At 46.9% G+C, this 20,873-nt stretch overlaps 1 protein-coding gene across 2 annotated transcripts in view; it reads left to right on the top strand.

Moving 5' to 3' along the window:
- Positions 1-20,873, top strand: part of LOC121580933 (zinc finger SWIM domain-containing protein 5) — a 51,151-nt gene that overhangs the window by 18,879 nt on the left and 11,399 nt on the right. For both annotated transcript variants that reach the window (XM_041896141.2, XM_041896139.2), the window contains exons 2-4: positions 18,011-18,367; positions 19,381-19,529; positions 19,622-19,772. In XM_041896141.2, coding sequence (XP_041752075.2) covers positions 18,011-18,367; positions 19,381-19,529; positions 19,622-19,772 — 657 coding nt within the window. The remainder of the gene's footprint in view (positions 1-18,010; positions 18,368-19,380; positions 19,530-19,621; positions 19,773-20,873) is intronic.

Below are 20,873 nucleotides of genomic sequence, written 5' to 3'. Positions count from 1 at the left end.
AAGTTCCCTCTCTCTTCTAATACAGTCCTCCATATCCTCTTGAGCCATAGGGGTAGTGGTGGGTAGTAATCTGCAGGGTTTCAGACAGGTAGACACATGGCTTGATGAAGGGACCAGGCTGTGAGCTCTGGAACATATTTCATGCTGACTGGATGACAATAGTATTGCAGTGATAAAGAGAATACATGAATGTCAATTCACACACCATGTCTGAACCAATCTTTTTCCCTTTTTCTGACTCCCTCTGATGCTGTGAAGACCAGATAAGAACTTTCAACGTGAAGGGCTAGTGTGTGTGTGCATGTTTGTACAATTCTTCTGCAATCTCTTACCTTTATGTCCAAATTATAAACTATTACTTTGACTCAAATTTGATATTAGTCCTCATTGGAGCTGGACCTATACAGAGAACGTTGCAGAATTATAGATTTCCATGTCAGTACATTGAGGTGTTGAATGATAGATTTTATATGGCAGTACATTGAGGTGTAGAATTATAGAATTCTATGGCAGTACATTCAGTATATTGAAGTGATCCAATCTGGCAGCCCCATACACCATTTGTTTTCATCAACAGTAAATGCCGCATTATCCTAGAGCCACACACACGTGGTCCTCTGTAGCTCAATTGGTAGAGCATGGCGCTTGTAACGCCAGGGTAGTGGGTTCGATCCCCGGGACCACCCATACGTAAAAATGTATGCGCACATGACTGTAAGTCGCTTTGGATAAAAGCGTCTGCTAAATGGCATATTATTATTTATATTACAAAGGCTGGCTGATGAAAGGCTATGGCTGTGGCCTTGCTCATCACACACACAACTGAACCTGGCTGAAAACAGGTGTCCCTCCCTGACCGACCATGGCTGCATGGGGCTGGGGAGAGGAGGTTTTGTGTTGAAAGAGAAAAAAAAACAATTTAAGGGAATATTCATGACTGCTACCTTTCATCGTTTTTCATCTCTTGATTCCTGGGGCTGTGAAAAGAAGGAAAGTAAATCAGTGGGTGATTGAAGAGGCCTTTCCTGGATAATTCTGTTTGATTGGAGTCTCAGGCTGTCATTACTGACCCTGCCCAACACAGAGAGGAGAGGGAAGGCCCCTCTCTGTCTCTTTAGAGCTGCTCCACACCACAGCCCTCACCCTGGCCCCTTTGTCCTCTCCTCGTCTTCCTTCCCTTGTCAACTCATTTATTCTGTCCATCATGGCTGGGCTCTGACATTAGAGGTAGCAGGAATCTTTGCACCCTGATGGTGATGATGGAGCTCACCCTGGGCATAATGGTGTCAGTTAGATTTGATTAGGGGTTATTTTCAGTTCTTTCCTGCTTTCAGAATGATAGGTTTCCGATGATTGTTTTCTGCGGACAGCATTTTGAACATTGTTTTGACCATAATAACGGAAGCCATGCATAGTGAAGTGTGACTTCCTATGTGGTTTCCTTGTGGTTTCACCTGTTTTCTGTCTACTTTTGTCCTATTTGTCACAAGTACCCATACACTTGAGGAAACAGGCTATTATGCTCCATTTTAAGTTGTTTATCTCAACAACAAGCAAAACAACACATATGTTCGTCTAATTATGGCTACTCCAATCATATTTTAGTGTGATGTCCTTTTGTGTGTGTCAGAACAGTCTTCCTCCGCCATGCTATCCACTCCTGGAACAAAAGCAGTCATGCTGGGAACTCCCCCAGGTAACGCAGTCTGGAGTCAGTAGTGGTGCTTTGTGGGAATCCAATAACTATCATCAGACCTGCTCAATTGTCCAGTCCCACCCCTTCCTTCCTCCCTCCCTTTCTGTCAAGTCCAGCATAATTGGGCCAGCCAGCCAAACACCTAGCTAATTGTGCTACTAACCTTGTCTTTTCTCATTACTACTGGAAATGACCTAGTGAAGTACAGTAGAATAGTCTTTGTCTGTTGCTAGGTGACTTTGAGGCCACCACTAGTAAAAAAGAGGGCTGTCCTGCTACTGCTAGCCTTGGTTAGGGATTCAAGCTTTAAAGAATGTATTTGACATAGAAGACTGTACAACCAGCTCATATTTCCATTCAGTACCACTGTCTGACAGTGGACACTAGTCCAGGAGGCTATACCTGAGGTAGAAGTAAGACAAAGCTAATGCGTGAGTTAATCTCTTAGCCGCTCGTATTCTCAGTAGTCTTCCTGGTCATGTCTTTCTGGGGAAAAGGGGTTGTCCCACCCTGTCTCCCTGCTCTCCCTCGGGTCCTCACGTCCCATAGAGGTTAAACCCGCCTCAAATGGCGCACATGTGTCATAAACACTCCCCGAGCTTTAAAGTCAATTGAGCTCCTACAATGGTCGCCTGCCTCTCAATTTCCCCCAGTTTGAAAACCTAGAAGCCTCTTTTGTATATCAAGCAGCCTTTGTGCCAGCCCCAACTTCAAAGTATGCAGTTTCACTCCAGTTATGGAACACTGGATTCCTATTATAGTAACGTCAGTGGTTTATAACATAACAGTGGATATTCATCCCCAGCCACTCATTTACTAACCAACCTTTTGATGCTACTAGGCTATTTTCCACCCTCCCAGCTAGTCATTCCCATGAGCATTCAACTCCAGAGTCTCCATTTCTAGACATAGGCTACTGTTGTTTCTTGATATGACTATTGTGGATTTCAGATAGTTACAGAACTAGTAAGTCTTTCAACAGCCACGGTAGACCGCTAGGTCACAGCTACGCTGAAGTGCACCCAGGAATTTCTCTCGGGGGGGCTTTCTTTTTTCCGTCTGATTTGTGTTCTGTCCTTGATTGGATGAAAAAAATCCCCCTCTCATCAAATCCCTCTATTAATATCTGCAGAGCGCCCCTCAGCCTCCCCTCCCTGCCTGCCTAGCCTGCATTATTAACGAGCCCTCTCCCAATTAAGATGGATGAGACTGCTCTTGAGGGTATTTGTTCAGGTAAGATGTCTGATTAGCATATCTGATGGATCTGCCTTCACACACTGATTAGAACCTTCCCAGAGGCCCCAGGGCCACTTTAAAGGAACAACTGCACAAATTAGACTTAGACCTAGAGCACACTGGGTTGCTAAAGTAGCCTGGCCACCCAACCCCCTGGGCCCACTTAGCCAAACCCCAGCCCCACTGCTGCCTGCTCCCCTTCTGTGAAGAAGCTGGCTTTTCATTCATTAATTTCTTATTAAGACGTGTATAACAGGATTAGTCTTCTTAGTATTTGGGAGCCAGTGTAGAGAGTCCCTCCTCTCCTGCCACTGTAACAGTGAAGCTCCCTCCTGCAGACAATGGTTGAGACATTTGTGTGTGTGTGTGTGTGTGTGTGTGTGTGTGTGTAGCTGCTAAATGAGGCCAGTGCTATAGGGGAGAAGGAAGAATCTCCTCTGTGTGTGTGCAGGCCAGATGGGACCTGAGCTGCCAACCACGAGACGAGCTCTCCTCCTTCCTTTAGGAGTGTGGGAGGAGACAAGCTTTCTCATTGGGCGAAGTCCAATCCTTCTAGCACGGCTTGGATACTAGTGCTTGCCAGCTCCAACGCATATAATTTCAGGATGGAGTACGTCAGCCTCTGGTTGTGGCTGGTTAGCCATAGGTTCAAAGAATAGGCCTACCTAGTAGACAGAGTGGGGCCTGATAATGTTATCAACACTATGCCCAACCCAAATAATAATGTAATGTCACCTGTTTTTGGCGGGTGATTTGCACTTCTCAGGATAATGCTTAATCTTAGATATTGGCCCATTCTAAGAAGGCCTACTTAGATTCTCTTTGTATGGGCTGGGTTGCTGAAGGGCTCAGCAGTAGGCCGGCTAATCCTCCTCCACATCTATATGTCGATGTGTGAGTCTAGTGGTCTGACCAGCACTCGCCCTCCGTCCGTCTGTCTGTCTGTCCAGAAAGGGGGAGAAGGAGGACAATAAGGTGTGGTTTTAAACTGGTTCAACGTGTTTTAGTTGGGCCTGTGGAGTGATTTGGGTTTCTTTCCTAGAATGTGTGTGCGTGTGTGCATGCTCGTGCATGTAGGTCTATGTGTCTTAAGTGTGTGAGCCAGGGTTGACCTGATTGCAGCAGATAGTCACTCTGTAATCTATTACCCCACCTGCCTCTAGTCTAGTTCTGTGTGCTGCTGCCCGGGCCTGGCAGGCAGCTGTAGCAAGCCCTTCTGTTTTGATGTCAGCACATCTGAAGTGTCAGGTACTGCAGAGGCTAGGCTAATGAAACCCAGTCTGGCTAGCACTGCTCCCTACCTGCTCCCTGCTTCCCAATGCCTGGCACGGGGGAAAGAGCAGCCAATTAATAGCTACTGCAACACCTTGTTACTGGAGCAGGAGGCTAACTGTCTGTCTGCCATGGTGCCTGGTGGAGCATGGCGATGGGCTGAGCTGATTATCTTTACTGTGCTTTCAGAAAGGAGTTTGGTTCAAAATACTGAAAACATTATGTTGTGTTGCAAGGTAGTTTAGAATGGTGCGCTGTTATTGGAAGAAAGTTATTTCTTCTTAACGGAATATCAATAGCATTTCCTCCACTATAGCCCACCAGAGAGCTACCCATGCACCTTCCTTTCCCCTCCGGCTAGTGATAATTGAATTGGCCTCAGCCCCAGTTACACGACAGACTAGCACACTGCCTCTTGTCCTGTTCTCCTTCCTTGCCCTGCCCCTTTCTCTCTCTCTCTTTCTCTCTCTCTCTCTCTCTCTCTCTCTCTCTCTCTCTCTCTCTCTCTCTCTCTCTCTCTCTCTCTCTCTCTCTCTCTCTCTCTCTCTCTCTCTCTCTCTCTCTCTCTCTCTCTCTCTCTCTCTCTCTCTCTCTCTCTCTCTCTCTCTCTCTCTCTCTCTCTCTCTCTCTCTCTCTCTCTCTCTCTCTCTCTCTCTCTCTCTCTCTCTCTCTCAATTATTTGTATTGTAATGCCGGAGCTTGGCTCAGTGCCCAGTTTCAGCCATTGATGTCACTTTCCCCTCCCTCCTCCGTCCACCCTGTCTCCTCCCTCCCTCCTTCCCTTCCTCCCTCTGTTTCAGCAAAGTCCAAACGCTCCTCTCGCTGTGGCGAGGGAGGCAGCATGCCTCTTTGGAATGCAAGCATGCACATTCCTACACACACACCGAGCCCAGCAGACACAGTGCCCTGGCAGCTCTTTGGGTCATTGTGTTTGGCACGTGGCCCTGGGTAGGGGGGTGTGCCACCACCCTGCATCCCCTCTACCCCCTGCCTGAATCCACTGGGCCTTGGCAGACAACTCCTGCTGAGTAAGGAATGGAGCCTCTCTCTTGCTCTCTGTCTGTATCCAGGCTAAATTGATAGGCAGCTGCCCACTTCTACAATCATACCCATGATTTTATATTCTGGAGGCCTATGGGGGGAACTTTCATTACCAAACTCCTCCATACCCCATGTGGTGTGGGAGTTCCAAGACTTTCTCTCCCTCCCCCTTAAGCAAATTAATTGTTTTCTTCCCCCTCAGTGAGTCAATTATTTTTGCAAAATTCCTATGTTTAATCTAGTTGTGGGATCTGCTTTTTCCCCCTCATTTCACATAGTAGCCCTCCCCTCCCCTCCCCTGGCTATCCTCTCCAGGCGATATGTCTGAACAGACAGCAACTATTCAAGGTGGAGCTTCCTGGCTTTCAATACCCCACAGCATAAAGGGGGTTTCACAATCCACATTCACATTCCTGGTCATAGTGGTGTATGATCCTCTTCCATGTGTGGGTTTAGGCTGAGCAGTGTAGCGTGGCCGGTCGCTGCGTGCCGATACAGGAAGAAGCTTTAAGCTGAGATTTGAGAGAGGGATATATAGTAGAAGGGTGCCCTGCCCTCAACTAAGTGTGTGTGTGTGTGAGCGTTTAATTGCCTGGTGCTGGTAGTGTATTGTGGTACCAATAGCGGTGTTTGTTGTTACTGGAGTGGCCAGTGTTTGTCTAACAGCCTGCCAGGTCCTAGTCAGGTCTGTAATCAGACGGAGGTTAAAAACTAAAGCAGGGTGGGAGAAGGCAGCTAGCCAGCCTAGAGCCAAGCCTAGAGCTTTTATTTTGCCCATTCCTCCCATTTTTTCACTTCGGTGAAAAAAGAAGGAAAACTTATTTTAAAAACATCCCCACTTCTCACAAGGAAGGAAGAGAAAGTTGTTTGAGAATGGAGCTCCTTGAAAGCAGGCTTTTCTGCGTTGCTGTATCCCCCAGCTAACAGCTAACAGCTAACTCACCAAGGACGGCCACCGACGTGTGCCAAGTCAGGCGGGTCTAGCTGGCACTTGCCCAGTCCACAGCATACATTGTTGTTAGCGTTTGCTGTCTTTTTGTGATGGCAACGACCTTGATGTGAAGAGGGAGGGACTGGGAGGAGGTGAACAGAACAGCCCTGTATTATAACTAAGCCATGTAGTTGAGATTACTGTGCCACTGTGGTTAATGGCACCTGAAGGAAACAATGTTGCCACCGTCTGAAGCTAGTTCAGGTTATTACTAGTATAGAATGACATATAGTATCCAATAAGAACGTAAAAACGAGCTAGTCCTCAGCCTTTGTGATGTCACTGCCCTTACCAATAGGTTTACGTCTGGGTCTGTGTGACTCTGCATGGAAAACATCTCCTTTCACTGCAGTATGATAGTTATGGGTCTTTAGGCACAGAAGGTTATTACATGCTAAAGAGACAGAATGTCAGGAAAAGTTTCTCTGTTTCATTATTCAGTGGAGAGGAGGCGGGTTCAAGCCAAATCAGAGGAGTTGATTTGCTGGCTGTCTCTCTGTGGCGACCTCTCATAGGTGAGGCTCTTTAACCAGTCTGGAGTGCTACTTTATGAATATTCACCACCGCATCCCCGGTGACCAAAGCAGTGTTTAAATCTACATAATTTGTCTTTAAGTGCCTTTCAGATGGCCTTTTCCTTTCTGTCGTGCTCCGGAAAAGGAGCCATGCTTATTAATCAAGCTCTCTTTGTGAGAGAACGCTACGACCGGTCCAAAAGCTACTCAAACGCTCCCGCTGGATGAAGGCATAGGTCATTTTTAAAGCACTTGTATCGATGTCCATTCTCTTCAAGTAGAGCTTAAATGAGATGCATTGGAGTACGGGGGGAAATATGTGGAGCGAATGTTAGGTAATAGGTGTGTGTAGCGGAGTGTATATTATAATTACTCACATTATAAAATACACTTGTAGGAGTTCTGGCTTGTCTAATGATAGTTGGTGTTTCAGGCTCCCTCCAGCACTGCAGCATGACACACAGCTCAGCTCTTGGATTTCCACACTGGACATGCTTGTTTTTACTGGCACCCATTGTCTACACATCCAGAATTGTAAAGCTTGCATCATTGTTGGTTTAGTCTTAAGTTGTCTTTCTCCACTGGTCTATCTGGCCTATTGTTTTTGGGGTGTGCCTATCAATACAGGCATCGCAGCCTAATGGGCACTGAATGCATATACCGCCCCCTGACTCTCCGATCTGCCACCCTGATGACATGGCCTCTGTCTGCCCTGAATGGAGCGCCATGGAAAGCCTCTATTTACCCATAGACATAGCATACAATGCAGAGCCGTCTATGTGGAAAGAGGGGAAGAGAAGGAAAGAGTAAGCAGAACCCAGGGAACATACCACCCAAGGCTCGTATTACGGCTCAGGCTCACATGCTTGGTAGGTTATTGTGAGGTTCCTCATCCAATGTCTGCATATGTCTCTTTGTTCACAATGTTTTATGAATTTCGGGTCAATGTGAAAGTGGGGAAATCGAGGGAAAGATTCAACAGGACTTTGGGTAGATGGACACCAAGGTAGACAGAGAACTACGTTGTCTCCATGTAGGCTAGTTTCTACTAATGACGTCCTTCTGTCTGTATGGAATCTGGTACTTTAGAATGGTGGTCCGGTGGGTCCATTGAGCGGGCTGGCTTTATGTGTCCCTCAGCGCTTGCCTTAGAGGCGCTGTCACTGGTGAGCTGCTCTTTTCAGAGTGTCAGGGCCATGTGAATGAATGGCTGTCTAGCGATAAGGCCTTTTCTTTGTAAACACAGCAGAGCCAAAGTGCATTGTGTGGTATTGTTTACTGAGCCTTGCCTTTTATTCTGGCTGCATGTGTGAACGCTTGACATTATTTGGTGCGGGCCTGAATGAGCTGGTGTCAGTTTTATCGCATCCCCCAGGTTATTGAGTTCACTTGTTTTTGTGCTCTAAAATAAACTGACAGCAGAGCCAAATCCCCTGTTATAATCTTTACAATATGGACGCCACATGTCGGGGTTTTCTGCTGGAGCGAGAGACTGATATTTCACTTACTGAAACCGGTGGCAAATATGACAAAGATACAAGTTGAATTGTTGAAATGACTGTTGAAATGGTTACTTTGCCACGGCCACAGTTATAGTGTTTCTCCTATATTGCAATGCTCCAGTGGTTCAATGATTGAAAGAAAGGAATAACATGGGTGATGTAATATAACCAGGGACTTGGGATTCTGTCTGTCCAATCCTAAGACTCCCCCACACACACTACCCATTCAAAGGTCCCAGCCAGAGCCAGCACTGAGAAAGCCTCTCGCACCCTCTCACAAAATAACATCCCGTTTCACCGCAGTGCTAAGTAACCGGGAGCAATTGTGTTCCGAGCACCATCAATTCCTTTTGGCACCCCCCCTGTTGTCTCTCTATCTCATTTCTGTTCTCCACACATCTCCTTCTCTCTCTTTCTCCTCCTTCTCTTTCTTCTGCATGCAGCATCTCTGGAGCAGCAGCAGTGGTGTCTAGGACCCTGCTTCCAAGCTGACGCCTGCTAACCGCTGTTTAAGCTTTGTGGTGGGCCAGGCCCCTGCCTGAGGCCTAAACAGACCCGGCGAGAACAAAGGGCTCCTGTGAATCCTGGTCCCAGTGGGCAGCCGGTGCAGGGGGAATAAAGCAGGTCACGGCGAGATTAAGACTGCACTGTGTGCATGCGGAGGGGAGCGGGGGCGCTAGCGCATCGTTGGGCTTTTTTCAGGGTGCATGCCAGCTCACAAGGAAAGGCAGTCCCCTGAAAGAAAAGTAGGGAGGGGTGAAAGAAGAAGGGGGGAATAGGCCTAGAGAATGGAGGAGTTTGGGAGTTGGAGGAAGGGGGAATAGGCCTAGAGAATGGAGGAGGTTTGGGAGTTGGAGGAAGGGGGATAGGCCTAGAGAATGGAGGAGTTTGGGAGTTGGAGGAAGGGGGATAGGCCTAGAGAATGGAGGAGGTTGGGAGTTGGAGGAAGGGGGATAGGCCTAGAGAATGGAGGAGTTTGGGAGTTGGAGGAAGGGGGAATAGGCCTAGAGAATGGAGGAGTTTTGGAGTTGGGGGGGGGGTCATTTGAGTTTGCCGCCATTACATTGCCTTCACTTCAGCTGATCTGAAGCGGTACCGGAGTGCCAAGTCTAAGTCTAGGTCCAAAAGACTTCTCAACAGCTTCTACCCCCAAGCCATAAGACTCCTGAACAGCTAATCATGGCTACCCGGAATATTTGCACTGCCCCCCCACCCCATCCTTTTTACGCTGCTGCTACTCTGTTAAGTATTTATGCATAGTCACTTTAACTCTACCCACATGTACATATTACCTCAACTACCTCAACTAGCCGGTGCCCCCGCACATTGACTATGCAACGGTACCCCCCTGTATATATAGCCTCCCTACTGTCACTTTATTTTACTGTATATATAGCCTCCCTACTGTCACTTTATTTTACTTCTGCTCTTTTTTTTCTCAACACTTTTTTGTTGTTGTTTTATTCTTACTTTTTTTGTTTAAAATAAATGCACTGTTGGTTAAGGGCTGTAAGTAAGCATTTCACTGTAATGTCTGCACCTGTTGTATTCGGCGCATGTGACCAATAAAATTTGATTTGATTTGATTTGAAGCCTGTCTTTACAGAACACAACACACCTTCAGGGTCCCAGGCAGCATCATAATGCAGGCAAGACAAAGCTTCATATCATGCCTCATCCTTTGTGTCAGGCCCTCTGGTTTTGTCCTGGTCCAGATGCTAAGCTTGGCTTTATGAACATTTTATGAAGTCAACCAGAAGCCCAATTGCAGATCAGTGATCGCTAGCTTGTTAATGGACCAATGGAGACGTCAGTTCATCTCGCCTCAGCTGTACATTTGCTCATAGCTTCCGCGTCATTATGGCAATGGTTTGGTTTGTGAGGTGGGGGAGGAGGAGGTTTGTGTCCCGACAAGCTCACAGTATCTTCAGACTTTATAAGCTTCTTATAAGCTTTGTCCTTCCTTGAAGTTTCCTTTGTTTTGTTTCTTTCCATCTGAGACTGGTTTACAACTGAAGGGGTTAATAAGTTATGCCAAAAGTGGCGATTAGATTTGTGATACACATTTTCTGTCTTTAGCCACTTGCTATTCTTTGCACCTTTTCACATAGTCGACGGCAGCGTTTTTCTTTTTTGAGTTTTATGAAATATAAGACTCTTAATGCTCACTTATCTAGCATAGCTGACCGTGATTCAAGAACAAACACGCCTCACAAGAGGCATTTTGCCGCCCTGACTGCTCCTTGTCAATTGCAACAAGACGGCGGCAGATGGTTCCTTGCGTGCTTGCATATTAAACAGGAATCCTTACATTTTAAGGGCACACGTAATGAAAGGCCAGTGTTAGATGAGTGCTTTAGGGGCCATAGCTGTAGAGACTGGAGACAAGAGGCGGTTGATAAGAGCATCGCTAGGAATTGAGGAGCTGACCTGATCTATCAGTAATTGGGGGATAAATGCAGCTTGGTGACCTTTGGGAGCTGTCAGCTTCTCTTATGCACCCTGGCTGCCCCTCAGCTAGCCGCTAACCCGCTAACTGCAGCTCCTTCCCTCCACACACAAGGCCAAGGAACAATGCGAGGCACGCAAACAAAGCAAACGAGCTGCGAAACACCAGATCTCTATCGTTTTGTTTGGCCTTGGGTAAGAGGTTTGCTCACACACACAGGAGTGAGGAGAAGGCTGGCCAGTTTTCTGTACACATCACCAAGGCCCTTTGAGTGCTGTACTGTGTACTGACTGGAATAACCCAGGTGTTTGTTTGTGACGAACATTGGATATACTGTATTTTCTTCTCTGCTACACATTGCGCAGCGCCATTCAAGGGAATTCAATTTACCTTCCACACACAAGGAACATTCGCTGTTGCATCCTACAATGTCTTGAATTGGTCTTGGAAATGGAATATGCTTTCTCAGCTCTGCTTTTAGTATGGCAGCCATGAAGACCTTGAGCCCAAATAACAATGAGGGGATATCCCCCTCCCATTCTGTCGGCCTCCAGTTGAAGAGCTAGCGTTCTTTTATCTCAAGCAGGACATCTGTATGTGATTACGGCCCATCCCAACGTGCTACGATTCATCTTCTCCTTTCAACCCGCTCTCTCTCTCTCGTCCATATTTATCTCTTCCAGTAAGACTGCTCTCCTGCCTGAATCTATGAATGATCAGCAGCCAAATAAAGGCACTTCAGCCAGGTCTGGTTTGCATCAGGTGCTAAATGATTGTTTTGATCTTCCCCAGTGCTGCGTTGCTAGCTATAGCGCAGATTTGTATTCCCCCCCAACTCAATGACTAGCCTACAAGCTCAATACACATCACAAGGTAATGGGAAATTGGCTGACGCATCTCATGTTAGATTTCCGTAGACGTCAGTGCCTGTGTTTTTAAGGGAGGCCCAGTGAAAGGGAGTTGATTAAAGCTTTTTCCCGTCTATGCCATCCCATAGAATTCAAGCGAATCAGAAATCAATTGAATGTGATCATGACAAATGGCTCCCAGTGCTGGGGCCATGATGGTGCTGTTGCGAAATCACAAATGAATCAATCAGGCCTTTATCAGATCAGCGGGCCCGGGGCCTTGTGTGACGTTGAATGCACTGGTGTGTCTGTGCATATCCATGTCTGTTGTGTGGAGATAGATGGGTGGGGGGCAGGGGTGCTGTGTTAACCTCCTTGCTGCTGGAACAGATGGAAGGTGGGCTGGGATGGGCTGGGCTGTGGCTGTAGTTGGGGTGGAATGGAATGGGCAGAAAGAGAGGGGGGTCCCAGGCTGTGGAGGCTGTACTGTGCGTGCTGTGTTGGCCCAGCTCCCTCCCTGCCTGCCTGGCATACAGATCTCCAGCTCAGCCTCCATGGCTGATTAGAGGTTAATGGTTTAAGAGCGGGAAGGGACTTCCCTCTGATTGGCTGGCGGGGCCCGCGTGGGCGGGCCGGCGGAGTGGCAGATGGTGCAGGCCCAGTGAGGGAGGGAGGAAAAGAGGGAGCAAATGAATGAGGGGGTTCTCTCTCCTATCCTCTCCTATCCTCACCTCTCTTCCCACTCACCGGCTATGGAAGGCCTACACGTATAACCCCAACCTCACCACTGCATCCAGCGAGCAGCCATTGCTGCAGTAGACAGATGGTTGGTGGGCTCCGCCTCAGCAGAGTAAATGAGTCTAAAAGCCCAGGATGTAGGCTGGAGGAGCTGCATTAGAAGCATCACCCCCAGATTAATTATTATGACTATTAGACACTGCAGCAGACGGATCAATGAGCTGGACTCAAAGGTCTCAACGGTCTCAATGGCTTACTGCCTCTCTCCTCCTAGCTCCTACTTAGACATATCAGGCCTCGTTATACCTATATAACTGTAGGCATAAACCCAGTCACTTGGTGCTATGGACAGGATGGTGTAGAGTAAGAGTAACCCTACTGAAACGAACCCCCTCCCTCCCCTGGCTCAGTCATATTGTTCATGTAGCATCCATGTAGGCTGCAACCATCCAGGCTCCTCCCCCACAGCACAGCTCATCCCCAGGGACAGACGGCCATGTGCTTCTGCTCAAGATCAAATCAGCTTTGTGGGGCTGGCAGGGCTCCCAGAACCGTACATTAATTTCACCTTTGTTAGAAATTCATCTGTTTAGGGGCTTTACAACAGTATGGGGAAATAACTGAGGGAAAATGCTATATCTAATGGTTGCGACGATGGTTTTGCATATCTCTGTCATAGTGAACAAAGCCAGTGCTGTGAGAAGGGTAGGGACCTCTGTGTGATATCACAGTCCCAGTTAAGTAGTGGTCTAGAAAAGAGAGAAGGGAGCTTCAGCGGCTGCTTTTAGATCTGACCCCTATAGCTGATTCAGAGCTGGCCTCCTTCAGAGCTGGCCTCCCGATGGGAAGTGACTTCTACTGCAGTGCCAATAGCCTCCTACTGTAGGTAGGGCTGCAGTGACTAGAACTGGCAACACACTAATTCATCTGCACTCTGCTGCCCCTGACCCGGTCTCTGACGTCAACCTGTTTTTCTGCCGTCACTTCTCTCTTCCTGCTGTTTTGGTCCGGGCCCGAACAAGCTTGTATAGAATAAACACCCACAGCGTCTTGTATTGCCGCAAGCTTGTGTACATTAAATAAGCCAGCCGTGTCTGCCACATGGTCCGTCCTCCTCCTCCCTCCCCAACCTCCAAAATCAGCTGTCCTCTCCTCCTCTATGCCTGGCGGGCCATGGCAACCTGCTGGGACTCTTCCTGGAGACAATTGAGAGTTGCCACGGAGTGTGCAGAGTGCTGGTCTGACCCATAATAGCCGTGGCAGCGTGTTGTGTTGATTACTACTCCCTCCATCCCTGCCTGACTGACTGACTGACTGACGCAGCAGCAGCAGTGTCTTGCATTGTGACTGAACTGACACCTCCACACCACCTGCTGACGACACCCAGACCCTCCTCCTCAGGACACACAGACACCCCTCCCTCATCTAGAAGAGCGTCACTGTTTACAGGGTCTAGGCAAGGTACATAAAGGACGCACACAGTGGGGAAGGAAGGAGGGTTCCAAGAAGCTTCTAGAGAATGATAGGAAAGAAAAGAGCAGCGGAAAGGGACGGCAGGATCACATTCAGCGACGCGGCCGGCCAACAAAAGACAGGGCGGGGGCTGGGGGGAAACGGAAGGAGGGCCCTTCATGTCCATCAGCTGCAGATGCCTGGCTCTCTACTGTAGGGAACACTGTGAAAGGAGATGAGGAGCCACCTTACCCTGCCTGCCCTTCTTTAACCAGCAGCAGGCTGTGGCACTGCAGCAACTGTCAGATTCAGACCCACACCACACTGCAGCACGGAGATAGGGCATCATAGTCACCCTCACACCGAGCACAGGCCCCATACTGCAGTCTGCAGCCACTCTACATACAGGGACTGACCACAGAGGTGAGCGAGGCCGCTGGGTCTAACTCTACATCTCCATAGGTAGCACATGTGGTACTTTACGTATAGTTGTGTCAGCAATGTTCCCTCAAATGTTTTGGGGCCCTGAGCAAATTTTAGGTCTTGTGAGCGAAAACTGATCTGAAAAGCGCATTCACTTGCGGGTGATTGAATTGTGCTCTGGCTCTGCCTACAAGAAAATCACAGACTTCATCTTGCAAAGTTAGATTTGGTTTGGTTTGTTGCATTGAAAAGGGGCTGATTTATTGTTGATTCGATCACAGAAAAAAACATTGATCTATATAGTGCAAACAAATGGGGCGAACTCAGTGAAGTTCAATCTCTTGCGTATCTGCGCCGCATGGCATTGCCTCTGCGAGGCAGTCCTGGAGGAAGTGTGCGGCACGCGCGCCGTTTAGAGGGAACATTGGTTGTCAGGCCTTGTTCTTTCGAGTTAGGGACACATCTTGATAAGATTGTAAAACCCATACACATCTCTTCTTGTGCAACTGCCAAAGACGCAGCAGTACTCTACCTACAGTACCAGTCAAAAGTTTGGACACACCTACTCATTCAAGGGTTTTTCTTTATTTTTACTATTTTCTACATTGTAGAATAATAGTGAAGATATCAAAACTATGAAATAACACATATGGAATCATGTAGTAACCAAAAAAGTGTTAAACAAATCAAAATATATGTTATATTTGAGATTCTTCAAAAAGCCACCCTTTGCCTTGATGACAGCTTTGCACACTCTTGGCATTCTCTCAACCAGCTTCACCTGGAATGCTTTTCCAACAGTCTTGAAGGAGTTTCCACATATGCTGAGCACTTGTTGGCTGCTTTTCCTTCACTCTGCAGTCCAACTCATCCCAAACCATCTCAGTTGGGTTGAGGTCGGGGGGATTTGTTTAACACTTTTTTGGTTACTACATGATTCCATATGTGTTATTTCATAGTTTTGATATCTTCACTATTATTCTACAATGTAGAAAATAGTAAAAATAAAGAAAAACCCTTGAATGAGTAGTTGTGTCCAATCTTTTGACTGGTAGTGTATGTGTTTCAATTTATAAGATCACTTTTTTTCTGTAAACAAAACCTTTCAGTGCAGCAGTTCCTCCCTCTCTATAGACTGGGGGTTAGATTTACATTTTACATTTTAGTCATTTAGCAGACGCTCTTATCCAGAGCGACTTACAGTTAGTGAGTGCATACATTTTCATACTGGCCCCCCGTGGGAAACGAACTCACAACCCTGGCGTTGCAAGCGCCATGCTATACCAACTGAGCTACAGGGGACTAGATCCCTTTGAGATCTCCTCAGAGGTGTATGGCAGAAGGCTTGGACTACAGAGTTTGGTTCTCCCTCGTACTGAGTGTACATGGACTCTGTCATCAAATGAGTGGAACAGTAAGGATGGAGGTATTATGAGCGTGCACCATGTACATCTTCTCTTTCCATTGTGGAGTTAGTGTTTACAGCAAGGATGGTATCATCATAATCTCTGATGAAAACACATCAGTCACCTCTTCTATCTCCCCTCTGATGGCTTACTGTTACATTACACAGAGCTGCCTTAGAGGAACATGGTGGTGAGCTGTAAGGAGTTGACAAACTCCTGTTAGTAACAAATATGACTTGTTTTTCACACTTTGGATTGTTTCATAAATTGCTGCATTTATTAGTTAGGGTTATGGCATACATACTTTCTGTAAGTTTGCTGTGAAATCACTCCCTGGAAAACAGTGGCAAGTGTTCATGAGTGGACTATCCTGGCTAAATACATAAAATGACATGAACTGACTCAAAGCTTTACTTGAACAACAACAACCTGAGAACAGATTAGATATATAGGATAAGGATTATTCCAGAAACTATAATTGTCCATTTGCGTCTACTGACTGTTCTTCAAGTAAATGTTTTTATTTGATTTATTATTCTGTGGACATTGTTCCCAAGGAGTCCTTGTGCATAGAGTTGTATGGTTTAACTTCGCAATCATTGTTTTTTGTTTGACATTTTAAAGTGAAGAATCTGAGTCTCAGCATCACTCTGTTACCGTGGAATGACCCTTATCCCACATCTTACTAGTTTGCTAGTTTGTTCCCTTGTTTCTGTCATTTTGATATAGTGTACCAGTTTTACAAGATTGCCTTGGAAATAGACCAAGACCATACTTGTACAGTACAAGAGTTGATGACTGAATGGAAGAAAAATGGACGCAGTAAACACAAAAGTCCGCCATTTTCTCCACAAGGTTTCCATGCATCTTTGTCTTTCACAAAATTTACTTTCAACTCTGCATTGTGCTGCAAGTAATTTGCAACACATCAGGGTAGCCTCTCTCCTTTTCTTTTATCAAAAGGAAAACAGACATCACCATAAACTCTCCTTAATCAGATGGGCCTGTGGTTTTGGCTCAGCCTGAAAGGGTTTGGCAGTAAATTGGACGTTGAATTTACACCCCCCCCCCAAAAAAAAACAGGGGAAGAGGGGGTCTAGTTTCTCAGAAGAACTCATCTGGGAAAGGCTTTTGTGGGATTTGGCAAGAGAACTGCAGGCTTTACTCCCCCGTCTCACTAGTCTAACCCTAGAATTAATTTTGTATTTGTGAGCATGTGTGTGTGTGAGCTTGTGTGTCTGTGAGCATGTGTGTGTGCGTGTGAGCTTGTGTGTTTGTGCATGTGAGCGTGTGTGTGTGTGTGTGTGTGTGTTAGGCATTCCAGGTCTGTTACAGTTCACTCAGTATGGTAGCAGTGATCTGCTGCAGCCAGACAGGTTGGTGTTTATTAGCTTAGCCTTGGTTAGCTGATCTCTCTAAGTTGAAGATTTGTAGGTTGGGCTTTTTATATACCCCTCTATGTTGTATTGGTGTGTGTAGTGTACCTATGTCCAGTGGGTATTATGGGTAGCCAGGGGTGAGGTGCTACAACCCTTTATCAACATTCAATCTGCTATCATGGGTCGCCTGGCATCTAGCCATTAGTCATCCAGCCAGGGAACATAGAAATGAAATGAATAGAATGTGTTTAAGTTCAGGGAGCAGGCCTGGTTGCTATGGTTTGGTGGGATACTGTGATATAGTAATTCAGTTCTGTTCTCCGAGCCAGCCCCCTCTCTGAGCCTCCCTCCAGCATTAATAATTTACCAGTCAAAGTGAGCTGCCAGACTTTCTATTGGACACACACCCCTTTACCATCCCTCCTGCTGCATGCGCTCTCTCCTCTCCCCTCCCTTTTCCCCTCAACAACCGACTGACTGACTTCAAACCTCAAATATGCCAGAACCTCGCAAGCAGGCAGGAGCATTTCCTGTGAAGAAACTGTTTTAATGTGGTCCAGACCTATTTAACTAGTATCCACTTTCTACTTCACTATCTTATCTACTCCCTTTGTATTACACATCTTATCAGCTAACTAAACTACAAACATGGTTTATTTGAGAGCGCTTTTATGAGCTGTAACCTGCCCTCAGTTGTTATTATTTTAAGATCGTGTACTACGTGGCTTGAACTTCTAGCTTCCCTTGAACTGATTATGATTCTGCTAGCTCAATCCCAGAGTGCTTTGGGGCTAGATAACTTTTTTTTGTTTTGCATACTGGTGCTCTCTTTGTAAAGGTTAACTTCATCACATGTTACTTTGCAGGATTCTTTGTGTGTGTATGTTGCCAGAATGTTTTGACAACCCCTTCATTACTTATGTGACTTTTAGAGTGCTGAGTCACAACTATTCTTCAGCTGAATGTACTGCTAAAGGTGGAAGATGTGAAATCACAGCAGTAATTTCAATTTTGATCAACTCTGCTGACACCGGTCTTCTCTCCCTCTCTCTGTCTCTCCAGGTTTCCACCTCAGTGGCACGGTCACAGAGCCCGCCTCCCAGTCGGAGCCCGAGGTCACCCACAAGGTGGCCATCAGCTTCGACCGCTGCAAGATCACCTCGGTCACCTGCGGCTGCGGCAACCGAGACATCTTCTACTGCGCCCACGTGGTAGCCCTGTCCCTTTACCGCATCAGAAAGCCGGAGCAGGTCAAGCTGCGGCTGCCCATCTCTGAGACCCTGTTCCAAATGAACAGAGACCAGCTACAGAAGCTGGTACAGTACCTCATCACAGCACACCACACAGAGGTGCTGCCCACCGCCCAGAAATTGGCAGACGAGATCCTCTCGTCCAACTCTGAGATCAACCAGGTCCATGGTAAGAAAGACACACAACACCAATACATCAGTTGTCCCCATGTTCACATAAAGTCTACATTTGGTGAATAATTGATTCACGTTTATCACAGGAGATTAGACAGAACAACAAGGTTTTAGTCTTTACCTGCCACAAGATGGCCACATATTGTGCTTTACCCAGAGCCTCTGCTAGTCCCTTACACTCCTTAGTTTCTACCCCAATCTTCCTCTGATGGGCTTGAAGAGCAAGGTGTGATGTCTGGCAGAGTCCTGACAGAGTACTGATTGTGGTACCAAAGCAGCAGACAGGCCTCTGAGGCATCAAACAACTCGTTTGATGCCTGAGTCTCCCAGCCTGCTGGTGCTTTGCATTTCTAAAAGTAAAAAAAAAACAAGGAGAAGGAAGTAAAAGAAGAAAGTCAGATGTCAGCGTGCTAACATTCCTAACTGCTCTAGCTCAGCACCAGAGCAGGCATGAAAAGCCCCCAGTTATCCCTCTAGTCTGGAAAACAGAGGGTTTGTCTTAAATGGCACCAGGGTGCCATTTGGGACGAATACAGGGGAACTCTGCAGCCTGCTATCTCTCCACATCACTATCTAAATATTTATCCACCCCAGCCTCTTAACAAGGAAGTCCATCGCCCAGTTTCCTGGTGTTGTTTGCTGTCGGTGGGTTGAAGTGGGAGCCCCCTTGACAATGAAGAAGGAGGATTTGATTGAGGGTTTGATTGTGGAATGTGAATGTTCGGATGCAACATTGACTTGGCAGGACTTCAGTTGGTTCTACTGGGCTGATCAAACGGGTGCTACCTATAGGACGCCTACCTAGGTTTACATACCTAGGGGTCACACAGTGTTTCAGTTTTTTAGGTGTTTGCTTAATTAGAAAAATATTCAACTAACAAACTTTGTCTTATATGAGGTTAGATTTGAGGTGATTATTGTTATAAGGCATGTTTTGGGGCCTGTTAGCTTTAGTTGTGGTTTTAATTAATCCTTGGTCTGACATTCTCTTTCTGTTTGTATTCCCAGGGGCCCCGGACCCCACGGCAGGGGCCAGCATCGATGACGACAACTGCTGGCACCTGGACGAGGAGCAGGTCAGGGAGCAGGTCAAACTGTTCCTGTCTCAGGGAGGGTACTACGGCTCCGGGAAGCAGCTCAACTCCATGTTCGCCAAGGTACGTCTGTCTGTCTGTCTGTCTGCATGAATATTCAGTATCAAAATCTATCCCGGATGACTTGCTGTGTATTTAATGAATGTTTTCTGTAGGTGCGGGAGATGCTGCGGATGCGTGACTCTAACGGTGCCAGGATGTTGACCCTGATCACGGAACAGTTCATGGCCGACCCTCGCCTCTCTCTGTGGAGGCAGCAGGGGACTGGCATGACGGACAAGTGTCGGCAGCTATGGGACGAACTGGGTAAGTTCCTCTCACATCCTTAAATGTACAGTGTAGAGCTCCAATTCACACAGAACACAGTTCTAGATGATTATTAGGGCCTATGTATTATAATGTATTGCAGAAGGCTATCAATGCATACATAATGCATTATGAAGAGGGTATTCATAGGAAGTGTAACTGACCAACTGTCTCATTGCTGCTTGGATGTTATTGAATTGCGTCAGTTGAAAACCATATGCCCTTGTCCAAAGCACTGTGTCGTTCGCAGTTGGTTAGTTGGTTAGCTAGCAGCTAGTCAAGGTACATCTGAAAAACCTTTCTGCTCAAAGAGCAATCCCAAATGGAATGTGACCTCACCACTTCGGTCAGCACAGCTATGTAACTGTTTCCTAACTGGAAAGCCACCATGATACACGTGATGTGAGATATCGCTCTCGCCCCATGCATGCGGCCATAGGAGTGGATCAATCAGTGGTGGAGTCAGTCTGTGATTGTGCAGCAGTCCAGCAGTGCATACATCAGGGTCAAGCACTCACCTCTATTGGGATTGCATGAAAAAGGGCCGGGATCAATGGGGTTTTCAACCTCCCCAGTATTGATCGGAGCATTTAAAGGGGTCGATGACTGCAGATCCTGAGGAGGTTCATTGGAGAGCAACAGCAGAGAGAAGTTTGCTGTGCCTCTCTCCCTCCTCAGGGACACACAACAGAACAGCAGAACCCTGGCTCAGGGGTAATGTTTAGTTACTGGGGAGCGACAGGACAGGGCTCTCTGATTGGCTAGGACTGCCACAGGATGATCACCAAAGCGGCCAATCAAAGGTATTATTGTTGGGGGGGGGGTTTAAAGCGACCGTGCTGCACTCTAATACGCTGTTAGTACCAGAAACTGTCCGTGTGGTCAGGAATGAGTACCCTAACAAAGTGCTCTGAAACTAGGGTTTAAAAGGTAGCAAGAAGGAGGGGGTGAATACTGGTAATTAGTTACCTTTCGATAGGAAGGGACGTGAGGGGTAAACTAGTTCAGTTCCCTTTCCTGAGTCTATACTACTAAGGATCAGTCTAACATCCCAGTGCCTTTGTTTTAAAGATGTGACTTTAATACAGTCCAACCCGGACC

This window comes from Coregonus clupeaformis, chromosome 14, assembly GCF_020615455.1.
Source record: "Coregonus clupeaformis isolate EN_2021a chromosome 14, ASM2061545v1, whole genome shotgun sequence".
Taxonomy (NCBI): Eukaryota; Metazoa; Chordata; class Actinopteri; order Salmoniformes; family Salmonidae; genus Coregonus; species Coregonus clupeaformis.
Note: the sequence above shows the minus strand (reverse complement) of the source record. Positions and strands in the feature narration are given on the sequence as shown.